General features: G+C 43.6%; 1 protein-coding gene across 1 annotated transcript in view; it reads right to left on the reverse strand.

Moving 5' to 3' along the window:
• The window catches only part of DNAH11 (dynein axonemal heavy chain 11), a 293,033-nt gene that overhangs the window by 76,982 nt on the left and 191,272 nt on the right, over positions 1–24,779 (reverse strand). The window contains 7 exon segments of the mRNA XM_036246718.1: positions 899–1,069; positions 6,090–6,224; positions 12,528–12,629; positions 14,163–14,345; positions 14,973–15,116; positions 17,150–17,263; positions 23,514–23,660. Of these exon segments, the coding sequence (XP_036102611.1) occupies positions 899–1,069; positions 6,090–6,224; positions 12,528–12,629; positions 14,163–14,345; positions 14,973–15,116; positions 17,150–17,263; positions 23,514–23,660 (996 nt within the window).

The following is a 24,779-nucleotide window of genomic DNA, read 5'->3' on the forward strand; positions in this document are numbered from 1 at the left end:
CCCGAGGATACGGGCTGCCTATATACTTATTTCTTAACATTCACATACAAGTGGACTCGTGTAGTTCAAACCCATGTTGGTCAAGGGGCATGTGAAAACTGAGGCAAACTTACCAATGAAGAAATACAGGGAGATTTAGGATATCTTAAGGCCTGGATATATAAATTAAGAACCTGCTGTTTAGACCTTTGGGATTACACAGTGTTGCATAGAAAACAGTGGCGTGGAAGTGAGAGGGCTGGTTTCCTGTTCCATGTGACCTCAGTCATTTACCCTTCCTGTGTCTGTTTCCTCTGCAAGGAGCAGCTCAAACTAGATGATTTTAAATCTTCCACATCTATGACTTCACTTTGCTTATGGATTTGAACTTTCTTCTCTTTTTTCTTTTTTTAGAGAGAGGAGAAGAGGGAGAGAGAGAAACAATGATTTGAGAGAGAACATTGGTTGCCCCCCGTATGCGCCCTGAAAGGGGATCGAACGTGCACCAGATGATGCCATCCTACTGGGCCACACCTGCCAGGGCAGATTTGAATTTTCAAATTTAGGGTGAGCTATTTCTATGCTTACATACAAGATGCTCTACTTTTCATCTGAAAGTAGTCATAAAAAAACAAACTTTAACAAGTAACTCAAAATATTAGTAAGAAAATAAGTTTCATACTATACAATAACATAATCATCCAAATTTCAGTTATCAGTTTTGTTTCTACGATTAATTTTCATATTTTCCATCTCCTTTCACCAGCATTAAAATAAGAAAAACTGCGGCACACAAGAAACACCTCCTTCACGCGAGAATTTCGCCACTGGCACAGAAGGCCTGGCATACACACCGCTTTTACTGCTGAAATTTCAGTGTGATGCCTCCCCGTGTGGACAGGGTAAGGAACTGACTTACCTTCTGCTGAAGAAAGGGGACCCACTTGCAGTCTACCAGTTCCTGACGATACTGTTTTGTAAAGGAGCCGACGTAAGACACAAAGGCGGCCATAAGGAGAACGTCTCCACAGAGTGTCTTCTCTTGAGCTTCCAAGGATTTAATAGACTGACCCCAGCGGATCTTCTCAGACTGAAAGATAGAGACTCAGCTGTAACTGCAGGGTGAGCATCGACTCAACAAACGCTCAATGTGTTCCTTAGAGCACAACTGAGCCCTGGCCAGTCTTCAGAAGGGCAGACCCAGACCGGTTGGCATGACCATTGCAATCTCATGTTTGAAGCCCACGATTTTGAAGGAGCTCTGATACTCTCTTCAGTTATGTTGACTACACAACATTAGAGCTTTTACATCTTCTCGTTGGACGCCCTACCTTGTTCATTGTGATTGAGGTCCTTCTTTAAAGGCTGATGACAGTCACACTCCTGTCCGTCTGGCAGCAGAGGGTCAAGAGCGATGGCCAAGATTAAATGTTAGGATTTTTAATGGCAGCTTGGCTGCTTTCCACATCTCCTGCTTTTTAGCAGTGGTACTACCGTACCGCCCTAGGTAACCTTTTTTCTTTTCTTTAACATTCTGGCAATGGGCTTATTATAGAGAAAGGAAAATGACAACCATTCATGTTAGTTAATTAAAGCATAAGGCTTAGCCCTGGCTGGTTTGGCTTGGCAGTTAGAGTGCTGGCCCTCGGACCGAAGGGTTGTGGGCTTGATTCTGGTCAAGGGCACATACATGGGTTGCAGGTTTGATCCCTGGCTCTGGTCAGGGTGTGTGTGTGAGGCAACCAATTGATGTGTCTCGCTCATCTCTCTCTCTCTCTCTCTCTCTCTCTCTCTCTCTCTCTCTCTTCTTCCCTCCCTTCTACTCTATCTAAAAATCAATGAAAAAATATCCTTGGGTGAGGATTAATAAAAAACAAACAAACAAACAAAAACACTAAGGCCTAAAGAGCCATCTGTCCTGAATCCTATTAATTAAAGAAGAGAGCTGGTCATTTATAAACTCAGGTTCAGAAGGACTTCACTAGGCTTGAAGATGATACACTCAAAGAATGCTGTTGGAGTCCTTCTATCTGGTTGGATGGCCATTTAAAAATTTGATTTCAGGTTAAGTAGTGGAGCCCTTAAAATTGGATTTGAATAAAACTGCAATAAATATCTACGGATTGATTAAACTACAAGGTAGCTCACTAATTCACTTTGTTTCAATGCATGCTAGAAATGAATACACTCTGAGCACATGCAAATGAACAGGATCTGGGGGGAAAATCAACAATTTGACAGTACAGGCAAAGAAGATCTCTGTGGAATTTAGCTTTTCTCATGAAACCAGACCACTGAAAACAAAAAATGACACATGTCAGAATAGATTGGATTGCCAGTTGCCTGCAAGCCATCATAATACCCACAACACTGAGGTCATGAGAGCAGGGTGAATGGTTATCACAGCTGTGTTAAGAGAGTCTCCCTGCTTTGCTTCGTACAGATCACCCCAAGTGAGCCACAACAATGACATACTAAGGAGCTTCAGCTCTTTACCCTCTTTATAGAATTCATTCATTTCCTTCCTCAGCTACAGACAATACATCCATTAATTTTGAAGAGGAATCTCTCATTTTCCTTCCCTCCATCTTTGTTGTCTTTGGTTAGTAAATGTTAAACAATAAAGTGCACCCACCTCATTCTCCAAAACGGCTTTGAAATGTGAAGATTTACTAAACATGGACTTATTGGCTCCTGAAATCGTCAATAATTTCACTATACCACCCACGCAACATAAATCATTACTGACACTGGCTAACAAGGGTTTAAGAGTTGGAACATGTCCTGTAATAAATTTCTAGACAGTTAAAAATCACTATAATTTTATTCTAATGCATTATAGATTGCCTGTAATGTCATCCTGGCTGGGGTGACCCATTTCTAATTTTGAACAGCTGTTCAGCTCAGGAGTTAGTTAATGATTAAATATAAATTGCCTGATTTATTAGTCTGAATGGCTGAGCTCCCAGGTCAATGCTATATAGACAAAATCATCAGTCTTGATGCTTTTCAGAAGTTAACTGTCTCCTGTTCTAGTCAGAAAGAATTTATCCTCAAAGGAAAAGGTCTGACATCTTCAATTAATCCTTTAAATAAATATATATATATATACACACACATACACACACATCTCACATATATAGATACACACACACGTGTGTGTGTGTGTTTCTTTATTTATTGCTAGTTAACACCAGTCAACCTCTTTTCCTCCCCTAGGCTCAATCTTCACGAGTACGGCCTTTGGAAGACACTGCTCTGTGTTAGAGACGCAGGGCAGAGCCTGCTTTTGCTTTCATAATCCTTTCAGACCTTCTGTGACTACTCCCTGAAAACAGTTTTATCAAATGGTGCTTTCTCTTTTCCTCAGATACTTCACAAGTGGTGAACACTTCAAATTGCTTAAATCTTAACACTTTCAAAGGGAGAAGTTGTAAACTCCAACAGAAGTGGTGGGATTTTTCAACTGACCTAAGAAAATGAGTCTTCAAAAGTCTTTCTTTCTTTTTTAACATAGGAGGCGCCCAAAGCTCACCCAATCATTCCTTCCACAAATATCTATTGCTGTCTATGGAGTGCCTGGGGCTATTCTAAATGCTTGGGATCGAGTCGTGCAGAAAACAGATGAAGCTCCCGTTCTTGAGAAGCTCATACACGTCCAGGTATAAGTGTGTATGTCATGCGCTGATGAACGCGATGAGAAAACGATGAAGCAGAGTAAGATCTATGGAGCGGCGTGTGTGCAGGGGGCAGGGGACACGCTCTGTTAGGAAGAAAGAGCAGAGAAAACATGTGATAAGGAGAACTTTTAGTACAGACGCGAAGGAAGTCAGGGAGCCAGGGGGTCATCACTGGGGGGAAGGTAAGCCGCGTGGAGGGAAAAGGCAAAGGTAGAAACTGCAGGCCGGTGAAGGTGGAGTCAGAGGGAAGGTGGCAGGTGTAAGAGGGAGGGATCCAGGAGCCAGGCACGGGGAGAGCCTTGGAGCTGCACTTTGAGTTAGACAGCCACTGGAGACTTCTGAGACGGCAGTGACACGGATGAACATAATTGTTTAAAACACCACAGGGCAGCAGTGAAGGGAGTGGCCTCCAGGGGGATGGTGGAGGCGAGGGCGGTGCTCCAGGGCAGAGGTGCTGGAGGCCTGACTGGCATGGACAGGCCAAGGTAGTCGGGATGCTGGGGTTCTGAATGGACTTTGAAGGTAGAGCCAACACAATAAACACGCTGTGGGTTGGGTTGGGTGTGGGTCATGAGAAAAGGCAAGAAGTCAAGGGTGCTGTCGAAGCGTTTGGCCCTAACAACTGGAGAACTGACTGTCGAGTATTGAGATGGAATGGAGAGAGTGGATTTTGTAGAATGAACTATGAGGGATGATGGGTTTAAATTTGTCCTTTTATTATAAATAAAATTTTTTAAAAGTCGAGTATATTTAGAAGAAGTTAGGCTATTCCACAGCTCGACTACCCCTAACACATTTCTCCTTTCTTTTTGCTAAGAGAACCCTGATTTTGAGTAGGGTGGTAAGGAGTCCAGCCCCATGAGATGATGACCTGTCTTCCTCTTCTCCAGTCTTCTTTGGAGCTACATGTATGTGGTCAATCGAGCCCTGGCTAGAGCACTTAAGTGCAGTCCTCCAAACACGTTCCTAGGAACACTTCCATTTTTCTTATAAAAGGATGAAAATCCTGCCCTGGTCAGGTGGCTCAGTGGGTTGGAACATTGTCATCCTGTACACCAAAAGGTTTTAGGTTCAATTCCCAGTCAGGGCGCGTACAGGAGGTAACTAATCAATGTTTCTCGCACTGATGTTTTTCTACCTCTCTCTCCCTTCCTCTTTCTGTAAAATCAATAAAAACTTATCCTCGGGTGAGGATTTTAAAAAAGGACAAAAATCCACCTGATACAGATTACTCTCTCTCCTGCCTGAATCTGAAGGTGTAACAGCCATCTGTGACTATGATGCAAAAGGCATGGGGATAAAACCACCTGCTAAGTTCGGAGAAGCCGAAGGGAACAGAGAGAGGAGGTATCTGATCACTAATTACCTGAATCAACACTGATAATGCTCTATCCCTGGAATTTCTTGTAGTATGTAAAAAATAAATAAATAAACTCCCTTTTGTTTAAGCCACTGTAAACCAACTTTTCTATCACCTTCAGCTAACTGCATTTCTAATAGCGCGGTTACGAAGTTTTAGGGAGCACTTAAATAAAAATTATAGTTGTATTAAGATTTAACTCGGATATTATGAAACTGGCCATTTAAAGGACACAGTTGAGTGAGTTTTTAGTGTATTCACGGACTTGTACAATCATCCTATTAATTTGAGAATATTTTGCTCACACAGAAGAGAAATTCTATACCTAATTAGCGGGCACGCCCATACTCTGGCCACTGCTCATCTGCTTTGTCTCTACAGGTGTGTCTGTTCTGGACATTTTATACACATGGAATCATACCCTATGCGGCCTCTGTGTCTATCTTCGATCACTTAGCATGACCCTTTCAAGGTTCACTCATGCTGCAGCATGAATCGGTACTTCAATCCCTTCTATGGTAAAAAAAAAAATCCCCTTGTATAAATATATTACATATGGGAGAACAAATAAAATGTGTGACTTACTGAAGTTAAGGGCTATATGTTTCTTCTACCACTCAAACAAGAGGAAGTTCATATGAATTATTTAAAAAATTTTATTTAAGGTAGTAACTACTAACATTAGCACGTCAGTCACCTCTAAGAAGATGTCACAGAAATAAAAAAATCAAGCAGGCTTGGCTTGAAGTAATGTTCAATGGTAGAATTCAATTGTACACGTATGTTAAGAGGCTCAGACAATGATTCAATACCACAGTGGCCTAGCAGCAGGCCTGAGTTTATAACACACCAGGAAAACCACGGGGTTCGTGGCTAGCCACTAAAACGTACACAGGACCTCCACGCCTTACTTTGGGTAAGTTAGAATTCCAATATGAATGATGATGAAATATTCTCCTTTATTGTTGATTCCACATCTATTTAGTTATTATTGATAGCAAATAGTGACAAAATCGGAAAGAGCTGATATGCGTATTTTAGGCAGAGTTTGGGAAGAAAGATGAACTTGCCTCGAGTTCCTTGACGAGTTTGTTCGCCAGTTCAGTGGTTCTGTTCGTCTGGTTCACCTCTTCTTGACACCGAACTTTCTCCGCTGTTGCTTTTTCAAATGAAGCTGTGAGTCGGCTCAGATTTTGATCCAGATCCTGAGTAAGAGTCAAAAGGAACTTTTGAGCCATTTGTAGATAAAATACAAATCTTATAATCAATTTAAACCATCTATTACCTTGCAGTAAGTGAAACAAACCTCTGTCCCTCCTTGACCTTTGCCCCCTTAGCGTACGTGTTAGGGAAGGGGTGCCATTAGAGACTGCCAGCTCGCCAGGTGGCTTCTCACCTTCCTTCCGCACCTGGCAGAGGGCAGTCAGTGACCAGGTGAGTGGATGCGCCCCCGAGTCAAACAACCCTGGGTACACTATCCCCTCTCCCTTGTGCCTCCGCCTTATCCTCCAGCATCAGCTTTTTAAATGTTTTTCTTTGTATTGAATTTTAGAGAGAGAGGAAGGGAGAAGGAGAGAGAGACAGAAATATCGATGAGAGAGAACATGGATTGGCCGCATGCCCCCAACTGGAGATCGGGCCCACAACCTGGGCGTGTGCCCTGACCAGGAAGTGAACTGGTGACCTCTTGGTGCATGGGTTGACGCTCAACCACTGAGCCAGCCATACCTGCTGGGCAGAACCAGCTTTAAAAAAAAAATTTTTTTTATTGATTTTTTTTTTTAGAGAGAGAGCAACATTTCACTGGCTGCCTCCTGCACGCCCCACACTGGGGATTGAGCCCCAAACCCAGGCACATGCCCTGACCGGGAATTGAACTAGGACCTCTCAGTCCATGGGACGACGCTCAGTTCACTGAGCCACACCAGCTGGGCAGCAGCATTTTAAATGTTAAAGGCCTTTGGTTCTCCACCTACTGACTCTACTCATCTCCCATTTGGTCCATAACTCAGGCAATGATCGCGTCCCTTGAGACCTCAGCACCCTAACCCAGCTTGGCCAGTGAGATGTTCTCTTCTGGAAACCTGGGATTGAAACCCAGAGGTACAGCATTGTCTTTAGCATCAGAAGACCCAGAAACATGTGTCAATGTTGGAGGGCTTCATTTAGACGGGCCATCTTCCACCAGGGGCCAGGGAAGCAGAAGGAATACTCCAGAGAATGAAAAAGGATGAGGGGAAGAACGATGAAAAGTCGCACGGCCCTTGGGAGACCCCATAAGATGTTCACAGCAGCTTCCTGCTTCCTGGAGCCCACACTTTCCCATGGAGTTCCATGAGTCATCCTTCTCCTTGGCTTAAGGGTTTCCAAGGGGGTTTCTGTTACTTGTAGCCAAAAAAGCCTTGACTAAGATATCAAATACTTGGGAGACACCTTATATAGCATCTTGCTACCTGCAAATTTCAACAACCCCCAAATAAGATTTACAATATTGCTTTTGTAAATATGTTCCAGGTTCCGAGAGACTATAGTAAGCTCACCTGTAGGACGTGCCCTATTCATAATTTAGAAACTGCCTATATTTGTCAATGACCAACTTATTATATAATTATTTAATTTGTATTGTTAAAGCAGTACCTCCTAAACATATTTTAGGTTACTAAAAGTACTAGTGGTTTTATAAAACACAGAAGCACACGTGAGCTCTGGCATCAGACACCTGAGTTCATATTTGGACTCTGCTACCAGCTAAGCAGCAGCGCCAGGTAAGCTGTTTGCTTAACCTCTCTACACCTCAGTTTCACCATCTGGAAAATGGAAATAATATTGTTACTCAACCCACAGGTTGACCGAGGTATACATAGAACTAAGGTATGAAATGACACAGCAGTTCCCTTCATAAAGCTGGGAAGGGGAACGGGGTATTGGGAGGCCAGTCCTGGGTTTCCACGCCTCTTGTGAACAGGCGTGGACAGCTTTTCTGCTGGACTTTCCCAGGATATTTGCATAGCAAATTGCCTTGGAAGACAGAGATAGTGTTTCTCTTGCAGCAGAAGACAGATTTGGTTTTGACCAGAATAATAAAGATATGTTTCCCTCTGGGGCAAAGGTTTTGCAGGTTTACTTACAGCCCTCCTTATATTGGGGTTTTTCTAAATTTGGGATTTCTCAGCTGTGACACAAAACCACTGTGTACAACGTCATGGTCCACTGTGCGTCACTCCCATGGGAACTGGGAGACGGAGGAATGACGCACCCGTGGAGCTCACGCCGCACGCCGTGCTGTGAGGCATCAAGTCCTTTGGTCTCTGACCCACAAGACTCAGGTCTTCAGCCAGCTTCTATGTGCCCGTGGCAGACTAACTTGTTAGCTTGCATGTATGATAAAATCTTGGTCTCTTCATAGTTCTTGACAGGCCCTGGCCTCTAGGATTATAGAAGGAAATGTAGTGAAGGAAGGACTCAGTCCAAGGGTCCCAGCCCACCAGATACCCTAACCCAGTGGTTCTCAAACTTGAATATGTATCACGACCACCTGGAGGACTTGCTAAAACCCAGATCTCCCCCTCCAGAGGCCTGGGGTGGGTCTGGGCGTATGCATGTCTAATACATCGCCCTGCGACACTGATGCCGGTCTAGGAAACAGACTTGGAGAACTACTGCCCTAGAGAGACCGACTTTCGACTTTCTTTAGGGCGATCCTTGGACCCCGCATGCTTGTAAGATACAATGGACTTTCTTTTACTCCAACTTAGCAGTTTTTGTTTTCACTCAACCTTTAAGATGAAGCCATCTTCTAGCCCAAGACTTGAACGAACAAATACAGAGAGACTAGCACCGGTGTAAATGAATTTCCATCACAGCACACGTGCTAGTATCAGACACATCTCTGCTTTTCTAGTCAAGAAGGCGGCAGGAGGCATGTCCCTTCTGGAGAAGGGAGGGGAAATGAGAGGCTGGAGGAAACCGAGGCAAAGCTGGCAAAAATCAGAACTTGGGCGCAAACCTTGATCTGACTGTGTGTCAACAGGCAGAACTAACAGAGGTACTCTGTCTCTGCAGAACCTGCCATGGTGTCTTCACGGAGAATTGAACCTGGGTGAGAACTGAGACTCTCGCATGAATAACTGCTCTCTGGAAATCATTCTTGGTAAGGGGACTGAGGGAACCCGTTCTTCGTAAAGCCATTTCATTCATTACTCTGTCATCTTTTCTCTGTGTTTGCAAACTTAGTTCTAAGGCTTACTGATATGAGCCTCTGCTTATACCGTGGGTCTCTGAAAACAGGGGATGTGGACGATTCTTTGCAGCTAGTGGCAGGCTCTGTGCAAAGGTCTACTGAATCTGCAGCCACACACGTCTTCACCGCAGGGTCACACACGCTGTGTTGAGTATCCTTATTCACTTTTTCTGTGAACATTAGGTTGCTTCTAACAGTTACATAAAGCCATCAACAATAATAGATGGAGACATTTGCCTAAATTTTTGGTCAAGCTGGCAGTAGAGTTTTGCAAATGAATGAAGAGAACTTGTATAAAATTACTGTTTATCCTAAATTAGTTTAAATTAGCTGCTGTTGTTGACTTGTTTTTCTTTCAACACTCATCAGGTCTTTGTCGAACAGTATGCTGGGTGCTGTGGTAGGAACAGGTACTGACTGGACAAAAAGGGGGGGATGGTAAGCCACCTGGGCAGAGAGCAGTGGTCAGGGGATTCAACCAGAGGAACTGGTCTTGAAAGATAAGGGGGTTGAGTTGTGAGAGGTGTAGGATTTCATGTCCTAAGGAGAAAGAGTTTGTGGTGTTATTAACTATCTTATTTAAATAACTATAATAAAAAGGTACCTTATAATTATTAAGCACTAAAATGAGAGCACAATTTAATCCCTTCCTGGTATATCCGAGGAGTTGATGATGCTTTGGGATCTGCTCTGGGGAGATGATCTCACTCTTTTTTTTTTTTTTTGAGAAACTGCCCTGAAATCTAGGGGGCACTGTCTATTCGAAAACATTTTGCTCTTTTTTTCCCCAAATTAACAAGTAGTGGCCCAAGACATAAGCAGGCCTGACTCCAGCCTTGTTCTAGAAGAAGCTGGGCTTGGGTGCCTGGGCACTCTGAGCACCAAAGTCTAGACTGTGGTGATCACTGGGTCACCTGCTCAGGGACCCCTGGCAGGATTTACTGTAAGTGGGAAAATCCTCCCTGAGGTCCCCCCTCCCATTCATGAAGTGGAGGCTGTGGACTGGGCGACAAACAGCATTTCGATACACCAGGATTCCTCGGTGGGAAGTAACAGATTTAAGCTAATTTTAGCTAAAGGGAATTTACTGGCAAGAAATGGGGGCCGGCTGCTAGAAGCCGAGGAAAGGCAGGGAATCACAAACAGCTGCGTGGTCGGAGCAGGACGTACTTGAAAGTCTCACCTGGACACTGTCCCTAGAATGCAGGAACTCTGTTTTCAGCCTTTTTATGCTTTTGCTCATGATTTCATTTTAGAGATGGAGGGATCAAATTGGCAAAGCTGGGATAACATAGGTAGTCTTCAGCTAGAAAAGCAAAGGACACTCCCACTAATAGCCCCACCTGAGTGTATCCCATGAGGAAAGATGATTCCCCAGAGCGAAATCTGGATTCTGGGAGGCCAAAAATCATAAGTGCCCCCCTTGAGAGGTAGCTGTTATTATCGTTACTTCACAGATAAGAACCTGAAGCTCTGAGCGTTTCCCTCAGTTGCCAGGTTACACAGCCTCCTCACTCTGATCACTGTCTTATCAGGCATCTCAAACTCATCATCTCTGTTCTGTATTCCTCACCACAGCCCATCCTCCAGCCTTGCATCCTTCTGGCTCTCTCCATCCTGGCTGCCTCTGCTTACTGGGGGCCCTCAGTGCCTCTGAACTTGTCTTTCTTCCTCTCGATTGTCCTCTCCCCAGCTTCCACTCAGTTGCTGAAAAGCTTGTTTGATCGTGTCATTAACTACAAGGGTACAAGTCTACCAACTGCTTCTTCCCTCTTTTCTTTATTCTTGACCAAGAGTAGCTCTCCCAACCTAATTATCCTGGTGAGTTTCTTTCTTTCTTTTTTTTTTTAATCCTCATCCGAGGACATTTTTCCATTTTTTGTACAGACAGAGTGGGAGAGAGAGAGAGGAAGAGAGAGAGAGGGAAACATCGATGTGAAAGGGACACATCGAGTGGCTGCCACCCACACGACCAACCAGGGCCGGGGACAAACTGCAACCGAGGTACGTGCCCTTAGCAGGAACCGAACCCGGGCCTCTCCGGACCGTAGGCTGATGCTCTAACCGCTGAGCCAAACCGGCCAGGGCTATCCTGGTGACTTTCAAAGCCCATATCAAGTACACCTTTATTATGAAACTCACTCTAATTTCTCCAGGCTCAGTACTAGTTTGGTGCGGCTGTTGCATTCTATGTATACAGTCACGTATATTCTTCTAAAACTGGACGGGTCACGTATTTGCAAAAACAGCAATGTTAATAATAGATGTAGCTAATATTCTCTAAGTACTTGCTGTGTACCAGGTATCATGCTAAATTTTTTTTGTGTGTGCAATATATGTTTTTATTGATTTTTTAGAGAGAGGAAGGGTGAGAGAGATAGAAGCATCAATGTGAGAGAGCAACATCAAACAACTGCCTCTTGCACGCCCCCTACTGGGCACTGAGCCTGAAACCCGGGCATGTGCCCTGACCAGGAATTGAACCAGGACCTCTCTGTCCATGGGAGGACACTCAATCCACTGGGCCACACCGGCTGGGTTTATGCTAAATTCTTTTTTTTTTTTTTTTATCCTCACTCGAGGACATTTTTCCATTTTTTGTTCAAATAGAGTGGGAGGGAGAGAGAGAAGAGAGAGAGAGAAAAAAACATCGACATGAAAGGGACACATCTAGTGGCTGCTACCCACACGACCAACCAGGGCCGGGGACAAACTGCAACTGAGGTACATGCCCTTAGCGGGAACCAAACTTGGGTCTGTCTGGACTACAGGCTGATGTTCTAACCGCTGAGCCAAACCAGCCAGGGCTATGTTAAGTTCTTAATATGAATTACTTTTATTTAATCCTCACAATCCTACCCCAGAAGTGGATGCTATAGTATGTACTGCACAGATGAGAAAACCGAGCCTCAAGAGAGGTTAACTAACTTGCGGGGTGAGACAGTAAATACTGGAACCGGGACATGCACCCAGGCTTCTGGCTCCGGAATCCTTGCCTGCAGTCACTGTGTGCTGCCCTCATCCTGCTACCACCAGACCACGGGAGTCTCCTGCGTGCAGAAACCACGAACGTTTCTGCTTTTCCAGCTCAGTGTCCAGCCTACAGCAGACGAGAGTGTCTACTGAAGTAGTATGTGAATGAGGACTTCCGTGAACGATCAGACTCCTTTGTCTGGCAGGGAGTTGCATGCGGCCCTGTTGAAGGTGGGATCCTGAGGGGGAGGTACCACCTCGTGGGAACGTCTTCGGAGTTATCGTTTGCACTTACCACAAGCTTTTTCCGGATAGCTTCTAGTTTTTCAGTAGCTGCAGCCAATTCTAAGTTTGCTTGGGCTAACGCTTGGCGTTTGGGTTCCACGTCGCAGTAGACCTGAAAATCCACGCAGGCTTTAATCCATGAGACGATAAACAAGCAAAGAGGACGAGTAATCATGCAACCCTACACCTGCCGGAAGCATTACAATGAAAATCTCCAATTCACCTAGCAATTGGTTGGTTGTTCCTTAGCAATGGTACTACCTCATGGTAGAGCAAAAATCCACATAACCTTCCAAGTTCTCTCTCCTTGCCCACTATCTACTCACTTATTCTGGACATGAGAGTCACAGGTACTTGCATTAAATGCTATAAACATCAAACACCATTAATTTACTACAATCTGCTTGTCCTAAAATTTGGAGAGAATCCTCATGTCACTAGAAATTGCGGTGTGCGGGAAGGGTAGTTGAGGTCGGGATCAAGTCTTGACTTGAAAGCAGAAAGTAAGTGTGGAGGAGCTCTCTGGACCCAGAAAGTGGGAGACAGCCTCACACAGTGTTAACCACACCTTCATTCTCTTTCCTAAGTTCCTGGCATCCTTAAGCGTGTGTTTTTTGAATGGGTCGCTTGAGAATTTAGGTGGATCGATTTTTCTCTCTTGTTGGGGAGAGAGAAAGGAAATTAACTTGTATTTCCCACTCTATAGCAGACACAGTCTCACTGCGTGCTCGCCTCTCCCCGGCGGAGCGAGAGCCGAGGGTCAGGCATCTCATCGGGGAGAGAGGCCACACATCCATGGCAATCTGTCTGAACCCCTTCTCTGGACAGACTTCCGTTAGAGAGAGAGCCCACAGGGCCCTATTCTAGCGCGTCCTCAGTGTACAGGGCCTAACCTGGTTTTATAAAATCATTCTGGGAATGCCACTGACTCTACTTGACATTTCCTCAGTAATTCCATTTTTGAATATAACATACAATCTTCCAAGACAAAAATGGGACAGTTTTTCATGTAAATGCCGCTCGTGCATGGGCCCTTTTTATACCCAGTACTCTGCAAAGTGCTAAGAACATCGTTGGCAGACAATCAGTATTTGATTAATAAATGACTAAATGAAATGTCATTCTATCTCCATACTGCCCAAAGTACAAACTTTAGAGTAGCCCATATACAGGCAAAAATCTACTTGTCATTAAAATATTAAAACAAAACAAAAAAATGGCTCTTTTCTCTTCTCCCTAAGTCTACAAAAGAGGGTGTGAATTTTTGCTTTGAAAGCAGGGATTAAGTTTACCTAAACATGAATTCAGAAATGCAGTCGTTCCAAATGAAAATGAAATTAGTATTTTAACACAAATAAACATAATATATGCGACAAGTTTGCATTGAATCAAATCAAATTAATTGCTGCAATTTGATCTAAAATGGCTAATCATTCTATCCTGACAAAAGATAGTTCCCAACTTTTCAAGTATCCTCCTGTATAGAAAATTCTGTTTAATCAGACACTTTCATGTCTCATTCTTAGAACTTTATCTTATTCAGATAATTACCAAATTACTTGACATTTTTTGCTGGCCTAGAAATTAAGATATTGATGGACCTTTGGGAATTCCACCTCTAAACCATATCTGATAGGACTAATACCTCATAGAATTTAATGATGTTGATGACCCAGGCACAGAGACCAGCGGCTGCAAAAGATTTGGTCCGAATCAGGCTTGGATTGAACTCTGGGTCTTTCAAATACTGTTCATTCACCACTTTTAGACAGTTCTCTGGAATGTGCTCTTTGTCGTAGTTAATTAATGCTTGCAAAAAATCATCAACCTGTAAAGCAGAAAGACTTACTGCAATGAACCCACTTTGGCTGCAGAGAAAATTCCAAGATCAAAAGTTGAAATCAGCTTTTAGGACTCACGTTACAAAAGCAAAATTGGCAAGCTGCATTTATCCCACTGTTTGACTTTTTCAGTCTTTAGTGTATGAAGTTAGAATTAGCAATGGACACTTTTAAAATCTCTTCTATCCCAGGGTAAAATATTCAGTCCCTGCACAGGAGGCACTCACAGTTTGAAGGAAAAAAAAGGCAGAAAAGAAAAAGAAAATCACATACCCCAAAGCCCCTTCACTTCACCTCCTTATACATTAGTAACATTTTTCTAGCATAAGAAATCCATGTAATTTTCTTCCTCCTACACTTTAACTGCTTTAATAATTTTGCACATAATTAGCAGCCTTCTAATGGCTGCTGGTGTTGATTTAGGTATGCTATAACCCCAAGCTAACCTCCAACTTGGCAAATACAAGTTCTACATCTGGAGACCACACAGCGGATTACCCTTAGCGATTAGGAAGATGATTCCTTTTGATGGGAACATCTTTTGTGGTCAAGTATAACCGCAGCACTGAAAACCGAAGTTGTTGGGATTTTCATCCTGCCAGACTGTCTGATACCTTTCCCATGAAGACTTTAGCTGCTTTCCAACTTCGGTCTTTCGGCACTCGGCCCCGGGGAGCCAGCAGGACCATCACAGCCGCGGTGACGTTGGTAACCGCATTGGGAGGGTTGGGGAAGACTTTCAGCTCAGTGAGATTGACCTGAAGAAAAGCACAGACACCTTCAAGACCAGGGGGAGGCGGAGAGGAGCTGTCAGTTGTCAAGATGGTCTTCAGTGGCCTCCCACCTCTCTTTTCCACATCAGTGTCGGCTGGGCAGTTCTTTGTCTCCAGGAATTCCACTTTGGGACCCCAAGAAGTTCAGTTCTCCCTGGGCACTTTTCCAGTGTTCTGAAAACATCATTACCCTTTTTGGCAGCTAGGGAAAATGGTTCATCTGGTATACCAGTCCTGCAGAACCCTGCTCACTAAGTCAGGAAATTTTATAAACATATAGGTTTTAAAGGATTTGTGGGTTCTATCCCATCTATGTAGCAGATTTTCATTTTAACCAGGTCCTCTCAGAAACGTAATCCCTTAGTTCAGTGTTTCTTTGTTGTGTTTTTCTGCTTTACATGTACAAAAACATCTTCCATTACACTATGACGACTCTGAATTGGGAGGAGGCCCGTATAGGTTGTACCTTCTTTCGACACTACTCAATCTTTTCATGTCGGAATCTTGATTTACACAACAGATGGTACTAATGGTATAAGTTATAAGTATCAGGGCAAATAGTTAGAGACACTGGTACCTGTAAGAAACACGTGTAGGTTCACGATACATGATTTTAGAAAAACAAGTACTTCCTATAATATTTCATGAGCTACATAATCTACTCATCAAATGTTGAACCCGAGTCTGCTCCATTACCATAAACTGCCTATTTATTTGGGAAATGACTGCAAAGAACAGAACAGATGGAAAAATGAGAGCAAAAGCAAAGACTTAAAGTATGCTGCTGATAACAGAGCTGGCTAACTGAGATCCTGCTGCATTTATAAATAGCATCATCATTTACAAATATACTCAGCTTTATATTTAAGTGACATTTATTTTGCCTGGATAAATAATAATATATTCTGAGAAAAATCTGCCAATGTAGAGAAGCACTAAGAAGAAAATAAACATTCCATTGTTCAGAAATAAAGAGGAAAAGACAAAAGTCCATTGTTCAGAGATAATCAGTTACTATTTTCTTCATTGTTTTTCCCATCATTTTCCTACTGTGTGCATGTTCTTCCATTACGAAAGTCATATAATATCTCCTATTTTATAACCTGCTTTATTCATGTAATATATCGTGATTATTTTCTCAGGCAGTTAACTACCATTCAACAACGTCACTTTAATGGCAGCAGTGCACCTGAAGCCATCATCCTCAATCTCTGATCATGGTAAACTTATACCCTTTGATATTTTTCAGTTTTATTGTATTTTCAGCAATACCATAAGCAACACCCTTGTAGATAACTCTTTGCTCACCATCAAAATTATTATTTCCAAAACAATACTTAGGAAAAGGAACTGAACGTTTCTCTGAAGAGCAATGAAGTCTGGATCCTTCACTCTTTGAAGGTGAATCTGCAGCACACCAGGCCCAGTGAGTCCCTGGGATTCTCCCCTGGGCCCAGGGGAGCCGGGGGACAGGCCTCGCTGCTTCCAACACCATCGCCCACAGTTCCAGTTTTCCCTGAACGCCCCTTCTGAACTATCACAGATTATTTTCTCATATGGAAACTGAAATACTCAATGAGGTTTTCCTAATAAAAGAAGTGAGGAAAATGGTGTGGGCCAAACCTAGGTACCTTTGTTCCCATCCACCAACCTTCTCATGAGCATCCTCATTATTGCTACTTTTTATATTCCAGAGGAAATGCAGAGTCCCCCACTTAGTTCTTAAAGCAACATGTAATAGAAACAACTGGATTTGGCTCAGATCCAGTCGCAATTGCCTTTCACGAGAGTAAGCCCCATGGTGCTGGAGATATTCAGTGGGGGCGACTTGTCTGGGTGATGTAGACAGACTCCAGGAAGGTAAACTATCACCACGACCTCAAAGGTTTGTTTCAACTTCATTATCTTTTTTAAAAAAAAAAAACCTTTTCGGTTGCAATGACTACTCTCAGTTCAGTTGTTCAAGCTCTAAAAGTTTTAAACCTTCTTTTGAGGAACCCCCAAATAACCATCTTTACCCTGTTGAGTGTGTTGAGCGCAGCCGTCGCCGCCACCAGCGCGGGCTCCGCCTTGAGCAAGTCGGCCTCACACTCTTTCTGTTTCTGGGACACTTCGGTCTGAATGGCTGTCACCTAACGAGGGAAGAAAAGCACACAACCACAAACACAAATGATCATCTTGGAGATCTCTATTGAAAAGTGCAGGCTGAGTCAGAAGCACTGTTCAATAATTCATCTGTCTATATCTTGAACAGGTGGGGTTTTGTCTGAAGACGGATTCCCTTTAGGAACCCTGCACAGACAAAGCTTGGGACATGCACCAAATACACAATGACAGATGTCAACACCAATGCATTCAGTATCAAAATGCTCCAGGACAGGCTCTGACTAATTGAACTATAAGGTGCCACTAATCAGAAAGGCAAGATCGGCGTGTCCTCTGTTCTTCGGTTTCTATTTTCAGAGAGTCCTGGACAAGTGAAAATCCCAACTGGCTCAGGAACCTGGACTACAAAATATTCTTGCTAGAATTCCCCACCTCATTTTTTAAATTTATTTTTTATTTTTTTTTATCATCACCCGAGGATATTCCTTCATTTTTTGTTCAGATAGAGCAGGAGGAAGAGAGAGAGAGAGAAACATCAACGTGAAAGGGACACATCGAGTGGCTGCCACCCGCACGACCCAATCAGGGCCGGGGACAAACTGCAACCGAGGTACACGCCCTTAGCAGGAACCGAACCTGGGTCTCTCTGGACTGCAGGCCGATGCTCTAATTGCTGAGCCAAACTGGCCAGGGCTCCCCACCTCATTTTTGCTAACATTCGCTGAAAAGCCACGTGGGCCCTTCTTTAGGAATAGATAAAGGCTTTCTCGTTCAGCTGGCTAGACGGTACTGTTCGGGGCTAAAATTCTAGGTAGAATTTTATAAAGATGAATTACTGGTTTCTCCAAGGATCTGGTAAGGAACTATTGCTGCAATAGTCCAGTTCTGTCTTTGGCAATAGAACAATGACATCGATGTCCACTCTGCTGTTGAGGGGCTAGTGGCAGTCTAAACACGCCAAAGAGGGTGCTGTATCAGCCTCATGACCTGAACACATGTAACATGGATTTGGGAAACCATGTGGGTACACTTGAACCCCATCAAAGAGAAAAGCTTTAGTTTTTATCCTCCTCCTCTTTGGACACCTATAGAATCTGAACGGCCAGCGAGAATACATTTTTAGTCCTCAGCAGAATGTGAGTTGCAGAGCTGCGGCACTGGGCAGCAGGATCTGGTCCCAGCAGGAGATGGATCCCGAGGTGATGGTGACTTGTGGAACATAAAGTACGAGGGAAGTGCATCTCTTCCGATGTGTTTGGAATGAACGGGTTTAACTATACCATGAAATTAAACACTGCTCCCAACAAATTATGTTGTCTACGACAGCTTTATTAGCAGTAATTGCCCGTCTCCTGATTAACCATTATTTTGCTGTATTACAGCACCTTTTAGCACAATTGGTTCAGGGTAGAGGTGGGATCTCCTGCCGATACACACACAGCTACCGTTGATGGAAAGAAGAAACCTCGGCATGCTTACTGAGAACTGCTCCACCACGCCCTTCGGAACCGCCAGGAATGGACCACGGCCACTCTGAGGACATGCATTTTCGACGTGCTCGAGAATACACCGTTACAGATGAGAGAGACGAGTGATTACCTCGGGCATTTATTTTTCATACGGGTATAACGAATCTATAAATGCTCTTTGTTCCCATTGATAACAGCGTCAGTTTAAACCGAAGTGAGGATTGTAGATGTTTAGTACTAGAAGAAACTTGAAAGAGTTTTTCTTGAAATGCCCTTTCTATGAGACTGGGAGTTGCTACTCTTCTCCTTTTGACTCCTTCACCGTTACTGGAGTATCACTCCTTTGGGGAATGTTTATAAACAGAGAAATCTTGAAAATGATAATGAATAAAAACCCACACATGCAAATAAAAATACTCTAGGCTAACTCATGTCTCGTTCCCAGCGCCTCTCCCCTAAGGTGCACGACACCAGGGCAGTGACAATGCTGTGTGTCTCGGAGGCTTGGGGAGCCTGTGCAATTTCCTTTGCCCCGTGGCTCCGGGCAGGTCACAAGGCTCACCCTGGGCAGGGGAGAAGCTTCACAGACTCCTTAGAGGGGGCGCTCTCCTCTCCCGCTGTCCGTTACAGCAGTGATTTGGAGACGGTCTCATTCTTGGGTACACCAGAACTTTTACTAGTCAAAAAAATGCTCCATGTAGATGGTTTATGAACTTTAGTAGTGGCCACAGGGAGAGAAGGAAATCGCAATACTTGCTTATTATGGGCAGAACTATGTTCACCCCAAATTTAGTGAAAGCCCGAACTCCACTACCTCAGAAGGGGACTGTATTTGGAGATGGGGCCTTGAAAGAGATGACTGAGTTAATTTTTGTTTAATCCTCCCCAAAGGATCTTTTTCTATTTATCTTCAGATAGAGTGGGAGGGAGAGAAAGGAAGAGAGAGAAACATCGATGTGAGAGGGACACATCGATTGGTTGCCTCCTGCACGACTCTGACCAGGGCCGGGGACGAACCACAACTGAGGTACATGCCCTTGACCAGAATCAAACCTGAGACGGGTCCACAGGCCGACACTCTACTGCTGGGCCAGACTGGCCAGGGCGAGATGGTTAAGTTAAAATGAGCCCTTTAGCATGGGCCCTCATCCAATCTCGCTGGTGTCCTTATAATAAAGGAAATCTGGCCCTGACCAATTTGGCTCAGCGGTTAGAGCATCGGCCTGCGGTCCAGAGAGACCTGGGTTTGGTTCCCACTAAGGGCATGTACCTCGGTTGCAGTTTGTCCCCGGCCCTGGTTGGTTGTGCGGGTGGCAGCCACTCGATGTGTCCCTTTCGCGTCGATGTTTCTCTCTCTCTCTCTCTCTCTCTCTCTCTTCCTCTCTCTCCCTCCCACTCTATCTGAACAAAAAATGGAAAAATGTCCTCAGGTGAGGATAAAAAAATAAATAAATAAAAAATAAAGGAAATCTGGACATATACAAGAGATACCAAGAGTGTGCACACACAACTGAAAGATCGTGGGAGGGCACAGCAAGAAGGTGGCCACCTACAAGCCAATGAAAGAGGCCTCTCCTTGAGGAGAGGTTCCCCAAGAGGAGAAACCAAGCCTGTCAACACCTTGATCTTTGAATTCCAACCTCCAGGACTGTGAGAAAATGAAGTTCTGTTGTTAAAGCCTCCAGGTCTGTGGTAATGTGTTATGAAAGCCCCAGCAAACTATTATATTGCTTTTACCTGCCTCCAGACTGTTAGCAATTCCTGACGGTCCTCCAAAATCCAGCTCCCCCATAGTTAGGGAAGAAACACATCTAAAATTGGAGGCCCATTCAAACTCCCAGAAAATGTCCAACTGCTGCAGAGACTGCATGAGGCCTGCACTTTGGACGGTACTTCTACCCATGAGGGCTGCACTCCACTCAACAAAGGAAGCAGCTTGGAAAGGATCAGAGGATCCTTAGAATTTGGACCTAAAAAGTCAAAGATGGAAGAACTCATTTTCACAGCTGTAATGGTGCTGGGGTTACATGAACAGCCCTTTATTATTTTACGAATGTGAAGCAACCACTTCCACCTGCTTATCTACATGGTTGTCATGATGCACAGCAAGGCAGTGTCTAAACCCCAATATTTGCTTCGTCATATCAAATGTAGCAAGGTACCTTTTATTTTTTTCTTTAATCCTCACCCGAGGACATTCCTCCCTATTTTGTTCAGGTAGAGTGGGAGGTAGAGAGAGGAAGAGAGAGAGAGAAACATCGATGTGAAAAGGACACATCGAGTGGCTGCCACCTGCATGACCAACCAGGGCCAGGGACAAACTGCAACCGAGGTACGTGCCCTTAGCAGGAACCGAACCCGGGTGTCTCTGGACCACAGGCCAATGCTCTAACTGCTGAGTCAAACCGGCCAGGGCTCAAGGTACCTTTTATGGCTTTTTAATTACCTCTCGCATATTAAGCCTTGAGACCCAATTTCATAGGATCACAGAGTCCATCTACACCTCTTTAATAACCACATAGAATCTAGCACATTGTTGAACACGTAACAAGTGTGAGCCTGCAGCCCATATTCGGTATTGATTAATTCCCTGCCTCTATGCGGTTTAATTACAAATACACTTTCGTTCCGTGACCACCCAATTTAAACCTACTTGATTTTCACCAGCGTCCTTATCACTATATCAGAATAATCTTGTCTATCAATGAGTCGCATGTCTCTGATCGGTCTCCTCCGTTACAGTGTAAACTACATGAGGGCACCTCGGCTGCCATATGTCCTCAGAGCCGTGCCAGGGAAAGAACAGGGGCCTTTGTTAGTATTTGTTATTTATAATTAGATTAAGCCTCATGAATAAAATAAAAATATTTGTGAGGATCATGTTATTTCTTGGCGTGGATTAGATATAAAAATACGTGTCTTTTTTGTGTTTGAAGAACTTCATAAAACAACCTGTCAGAGGAGTTTTAATTTTCTAAAACGTTTTCCTCCTTTGGGAGAATACTTTTGCCTTAGGAATTCACAGGCAACAATGTGAAAATACCTGCAGAGCACTTGTTCTATTTTAAGATCTCAAAAAGGTATCCGGAGGACAAATTACAATACAATCATCACTACAATATCACCTATTTGTGTAATGCCTGAAAAACACCCCCCGGGTGGGATAAGTTTATAATAATCATACTGTGTGTGAGACCTAATTGCTTAATATACAAATATACTCTCAAAAACGTCTTTCACTTATCTGTAACTCAATGGAAACATTTATTACCAGAATTAGGAATTAATAATTGGCCATGTCAAATGTGCCTTACCTTCCATTTCAAAACATTAATTTGTTTTTAAATATTTTTTTTTTCATTGATTTGAAAAAGAGAGAGGATGGGAGAGGGAGAGAGAGACAGAAACATTGATGAGAGAGAACATCAATTGTCTGCCTCCTGCACGGCCCCGAATGGGGATCAGGCCCATAACCTGGGCAGGTGCTCTGACCAGGAATTGAATCACTGACCTTTTGGTGCATGGTCGACACTCAACCACTGAGCCACACCGGCCGGGCAAAACATAATTAAAAAAAAAAAAGTCACAGGTTCAATTCCAGTCAAGGGCACGTGCCTTTGTTGCGGTTCGGTCCCCCACTCTGGTCGGGGTTGTGTGGGAAGCAATCAATAGATGTGTCTTTCTCACACAGATGTTTCTCTCTCTCTCTTCCTCCCTCCTTCCTTTCCACTCTATCTAAAGATAAATGGGAAAATACCCTTGGGTGAGGATTTAAAAGAACAAAACAAAAAAACATTTATGTAGAGTTTTGATTTCCAAAATACGTTTCAAGTCTTTAGCTGCGCAAGCTAAAGGCAAACATGCTCAATACACATTTAGAGAAAAAGAAAAACAACTCAGTTGTCTATGAATGAATGTTAACAGCACTGGGAAAACTCAAATATTTTCTGGGACCATAAAATGCAGGGATAACGGAATAGTGGCTACTGACTCAATGGCTCTGAGAGTGGTGACAATTTACAATTATTCATTAACTACACCCTAATTATAATCCTTTGTCTAAAACAAGAGCATTTACCTCATACATATACATTCATTCAAATTTTAAATATTTTAAATCTTACGTTGACTGTAATATTTCCCTTGAAAAGTAAGACATAGAAAAAAAATCCCTTCCATTCGAAGCTAAAGTTCTGGTAAAACTAGAAGGCGAAAGAAGTGGTATGTGTTCCAGAATTGCAGGAAACCTGGGTGCAAAGAAGGCAGATTCTATAGCATCGTAAAAGCAATTGTTTCCAACAATAAAACATAATCCAAAGTGCCAGAGCCTCCATCGAATCAAAAAGAACGAATTTAGCTGGGGATTTAATAATAAAGTCAAGTTGTATTATTAAAATGCAAAATTTGAAAAACATCTTGCAAAGTGACGGAATGGGCTTTGTTAACAATTGAGTTGTTCAATTTGCCTAAAAACTGAGAACCTTTAGAAACCTCAGAGGTGACTTCGTGACCTTTACTGTATTACAAATAGGCCTGATGTTCAAGATCCACATCCATTATATGCTTGAATGAGCTCAGTATTTATTGTTCTTTCATATCATTAAAAGAGCTAAAAGGTTGGGAAAATGCATAATGTAAAGAAAGGTCAAGTGGTAATCATGGTGTGAAATGCTGTTACATGTGTAACTATAATAATTCTTCAGATTTTATGCTCCTTGGAGAGGAAGTTGTTCAAAATTGTTCACCTACTAAGGTTTATTTTGTGCTAAATATAGCTCCGTGCTCCAAATGGTAGGATTAGCCTGACCTTTTGCTCCTCGGCATCTGCGGTGGCCTTTTCCCGGCTCACTTTCTCCGTCTGGAGCCCGATCTTGGTGATCAGAGTTTCGGCATCCTGATTTCTCAGTTGCAACTCGGCTTCTTGAGAGGCAAGTCTGGCTTTAAGATCTCCCACCTGAAAAAAAAAAAGTCATTACTTTGAAGTAACTTGCGTTGATAACAAACATTAGACATAGCTTAGATTTTACGACGAAATCGGGGATTCCCTAGCAGTTTGTATAGTGCATCTATTTCTCCTGAGTTGACTCTAGTCCCGTGTGTAAAAATGCAGTCCCATCTTTTGCCATGGAGGACCAAACAGAGTAATGCTTTTCAGTGATTTTCTGGAAAATATCATGAACTTATGTCAGCACCAACTGGAAGTTTATCTTCTCAACGCCTCGTGCGCAGTCAGAAAGGGCTGAGAGCAGTCTCCACGCGCGTCCATGTCCCCCTCGCCCCGTTTCCTGGTCCTGCGCAGCTCAGGCTCCAGCCAGCAGAGTCCAGGGAACATTTGCCTGGTGACAAACTGGAAGAACCCAGTTTTCCTTCTCCAAAAGACAGCGGGAGGCTTCAGACCTGTGCAGACATCAGTGCTCCTGGGCTGTTATCTGTTTACTTAATCAGTTACGTACTTTGATGGAAATGCCTGCAGACGCTCTTATCTCTTCCCACAAAATAAGAAAAGGCCTCCTCCTGTGCTGGCAGATTTGGCTCAGCTGTTGGAGCGGCAGCCTGTGGACCGATGAGTGGAGAGTTCGATTCTCTGTTGTGATTCGTCCCCAGCCCTGGTTGGGTCATGTGGGAGGCAGTCACTGGATGTGTCCCCTTCACATTGATGTTTTTTTTCTCTCTCTCTCTTCCTCTCACTCTGTCTGAACAAAGATGGAAAAATGTCCTTGGGTGAGGATAATTTTTTTAAAAAATGGCCTCTGGATTTTTCCTCACCCCATAGGACATTCACCTTAACACCTACTCAGGGCAACCCGCAAGGGTCCTGTGGAGATCAGAAGCCCAGGACTGTCCCAGATGTGAATTCACTGAGCTCTTGTGAAACTCAGACTCTGTGAGGCATCGTCTGTCTGCTCTAAAGGATGATTCTCCCACCTTTTCAGTTGGGATTTCGTGAGGTTGAGGAGGTACCACTGGGTCCCCGAGTTCGGGAATCATGTCAACGGAAGCAGAAGAGAAGTGCTGGGAGAAGGTGACCCGGCCCTAAGAATCACACGAGAGCAACTTCATACGTCACGACAAT

The sequence above is a fragment of the Molossus molossus genome, unplaced genomic scaffold (genome assembly GCF_014108415.1).
Source record: "Molossus molossus isolate mMolMol1 unplaced genomic scaffold, mMolMol1.p scaffold_m16_p_7, whole genome shotgun sequence".
Taxonomy (NCBI): Eukaryota; Metazoa; Chordata; class Mammalia; order Chiroptera; family Molossidae; genus Molossus; species Molossus molossus.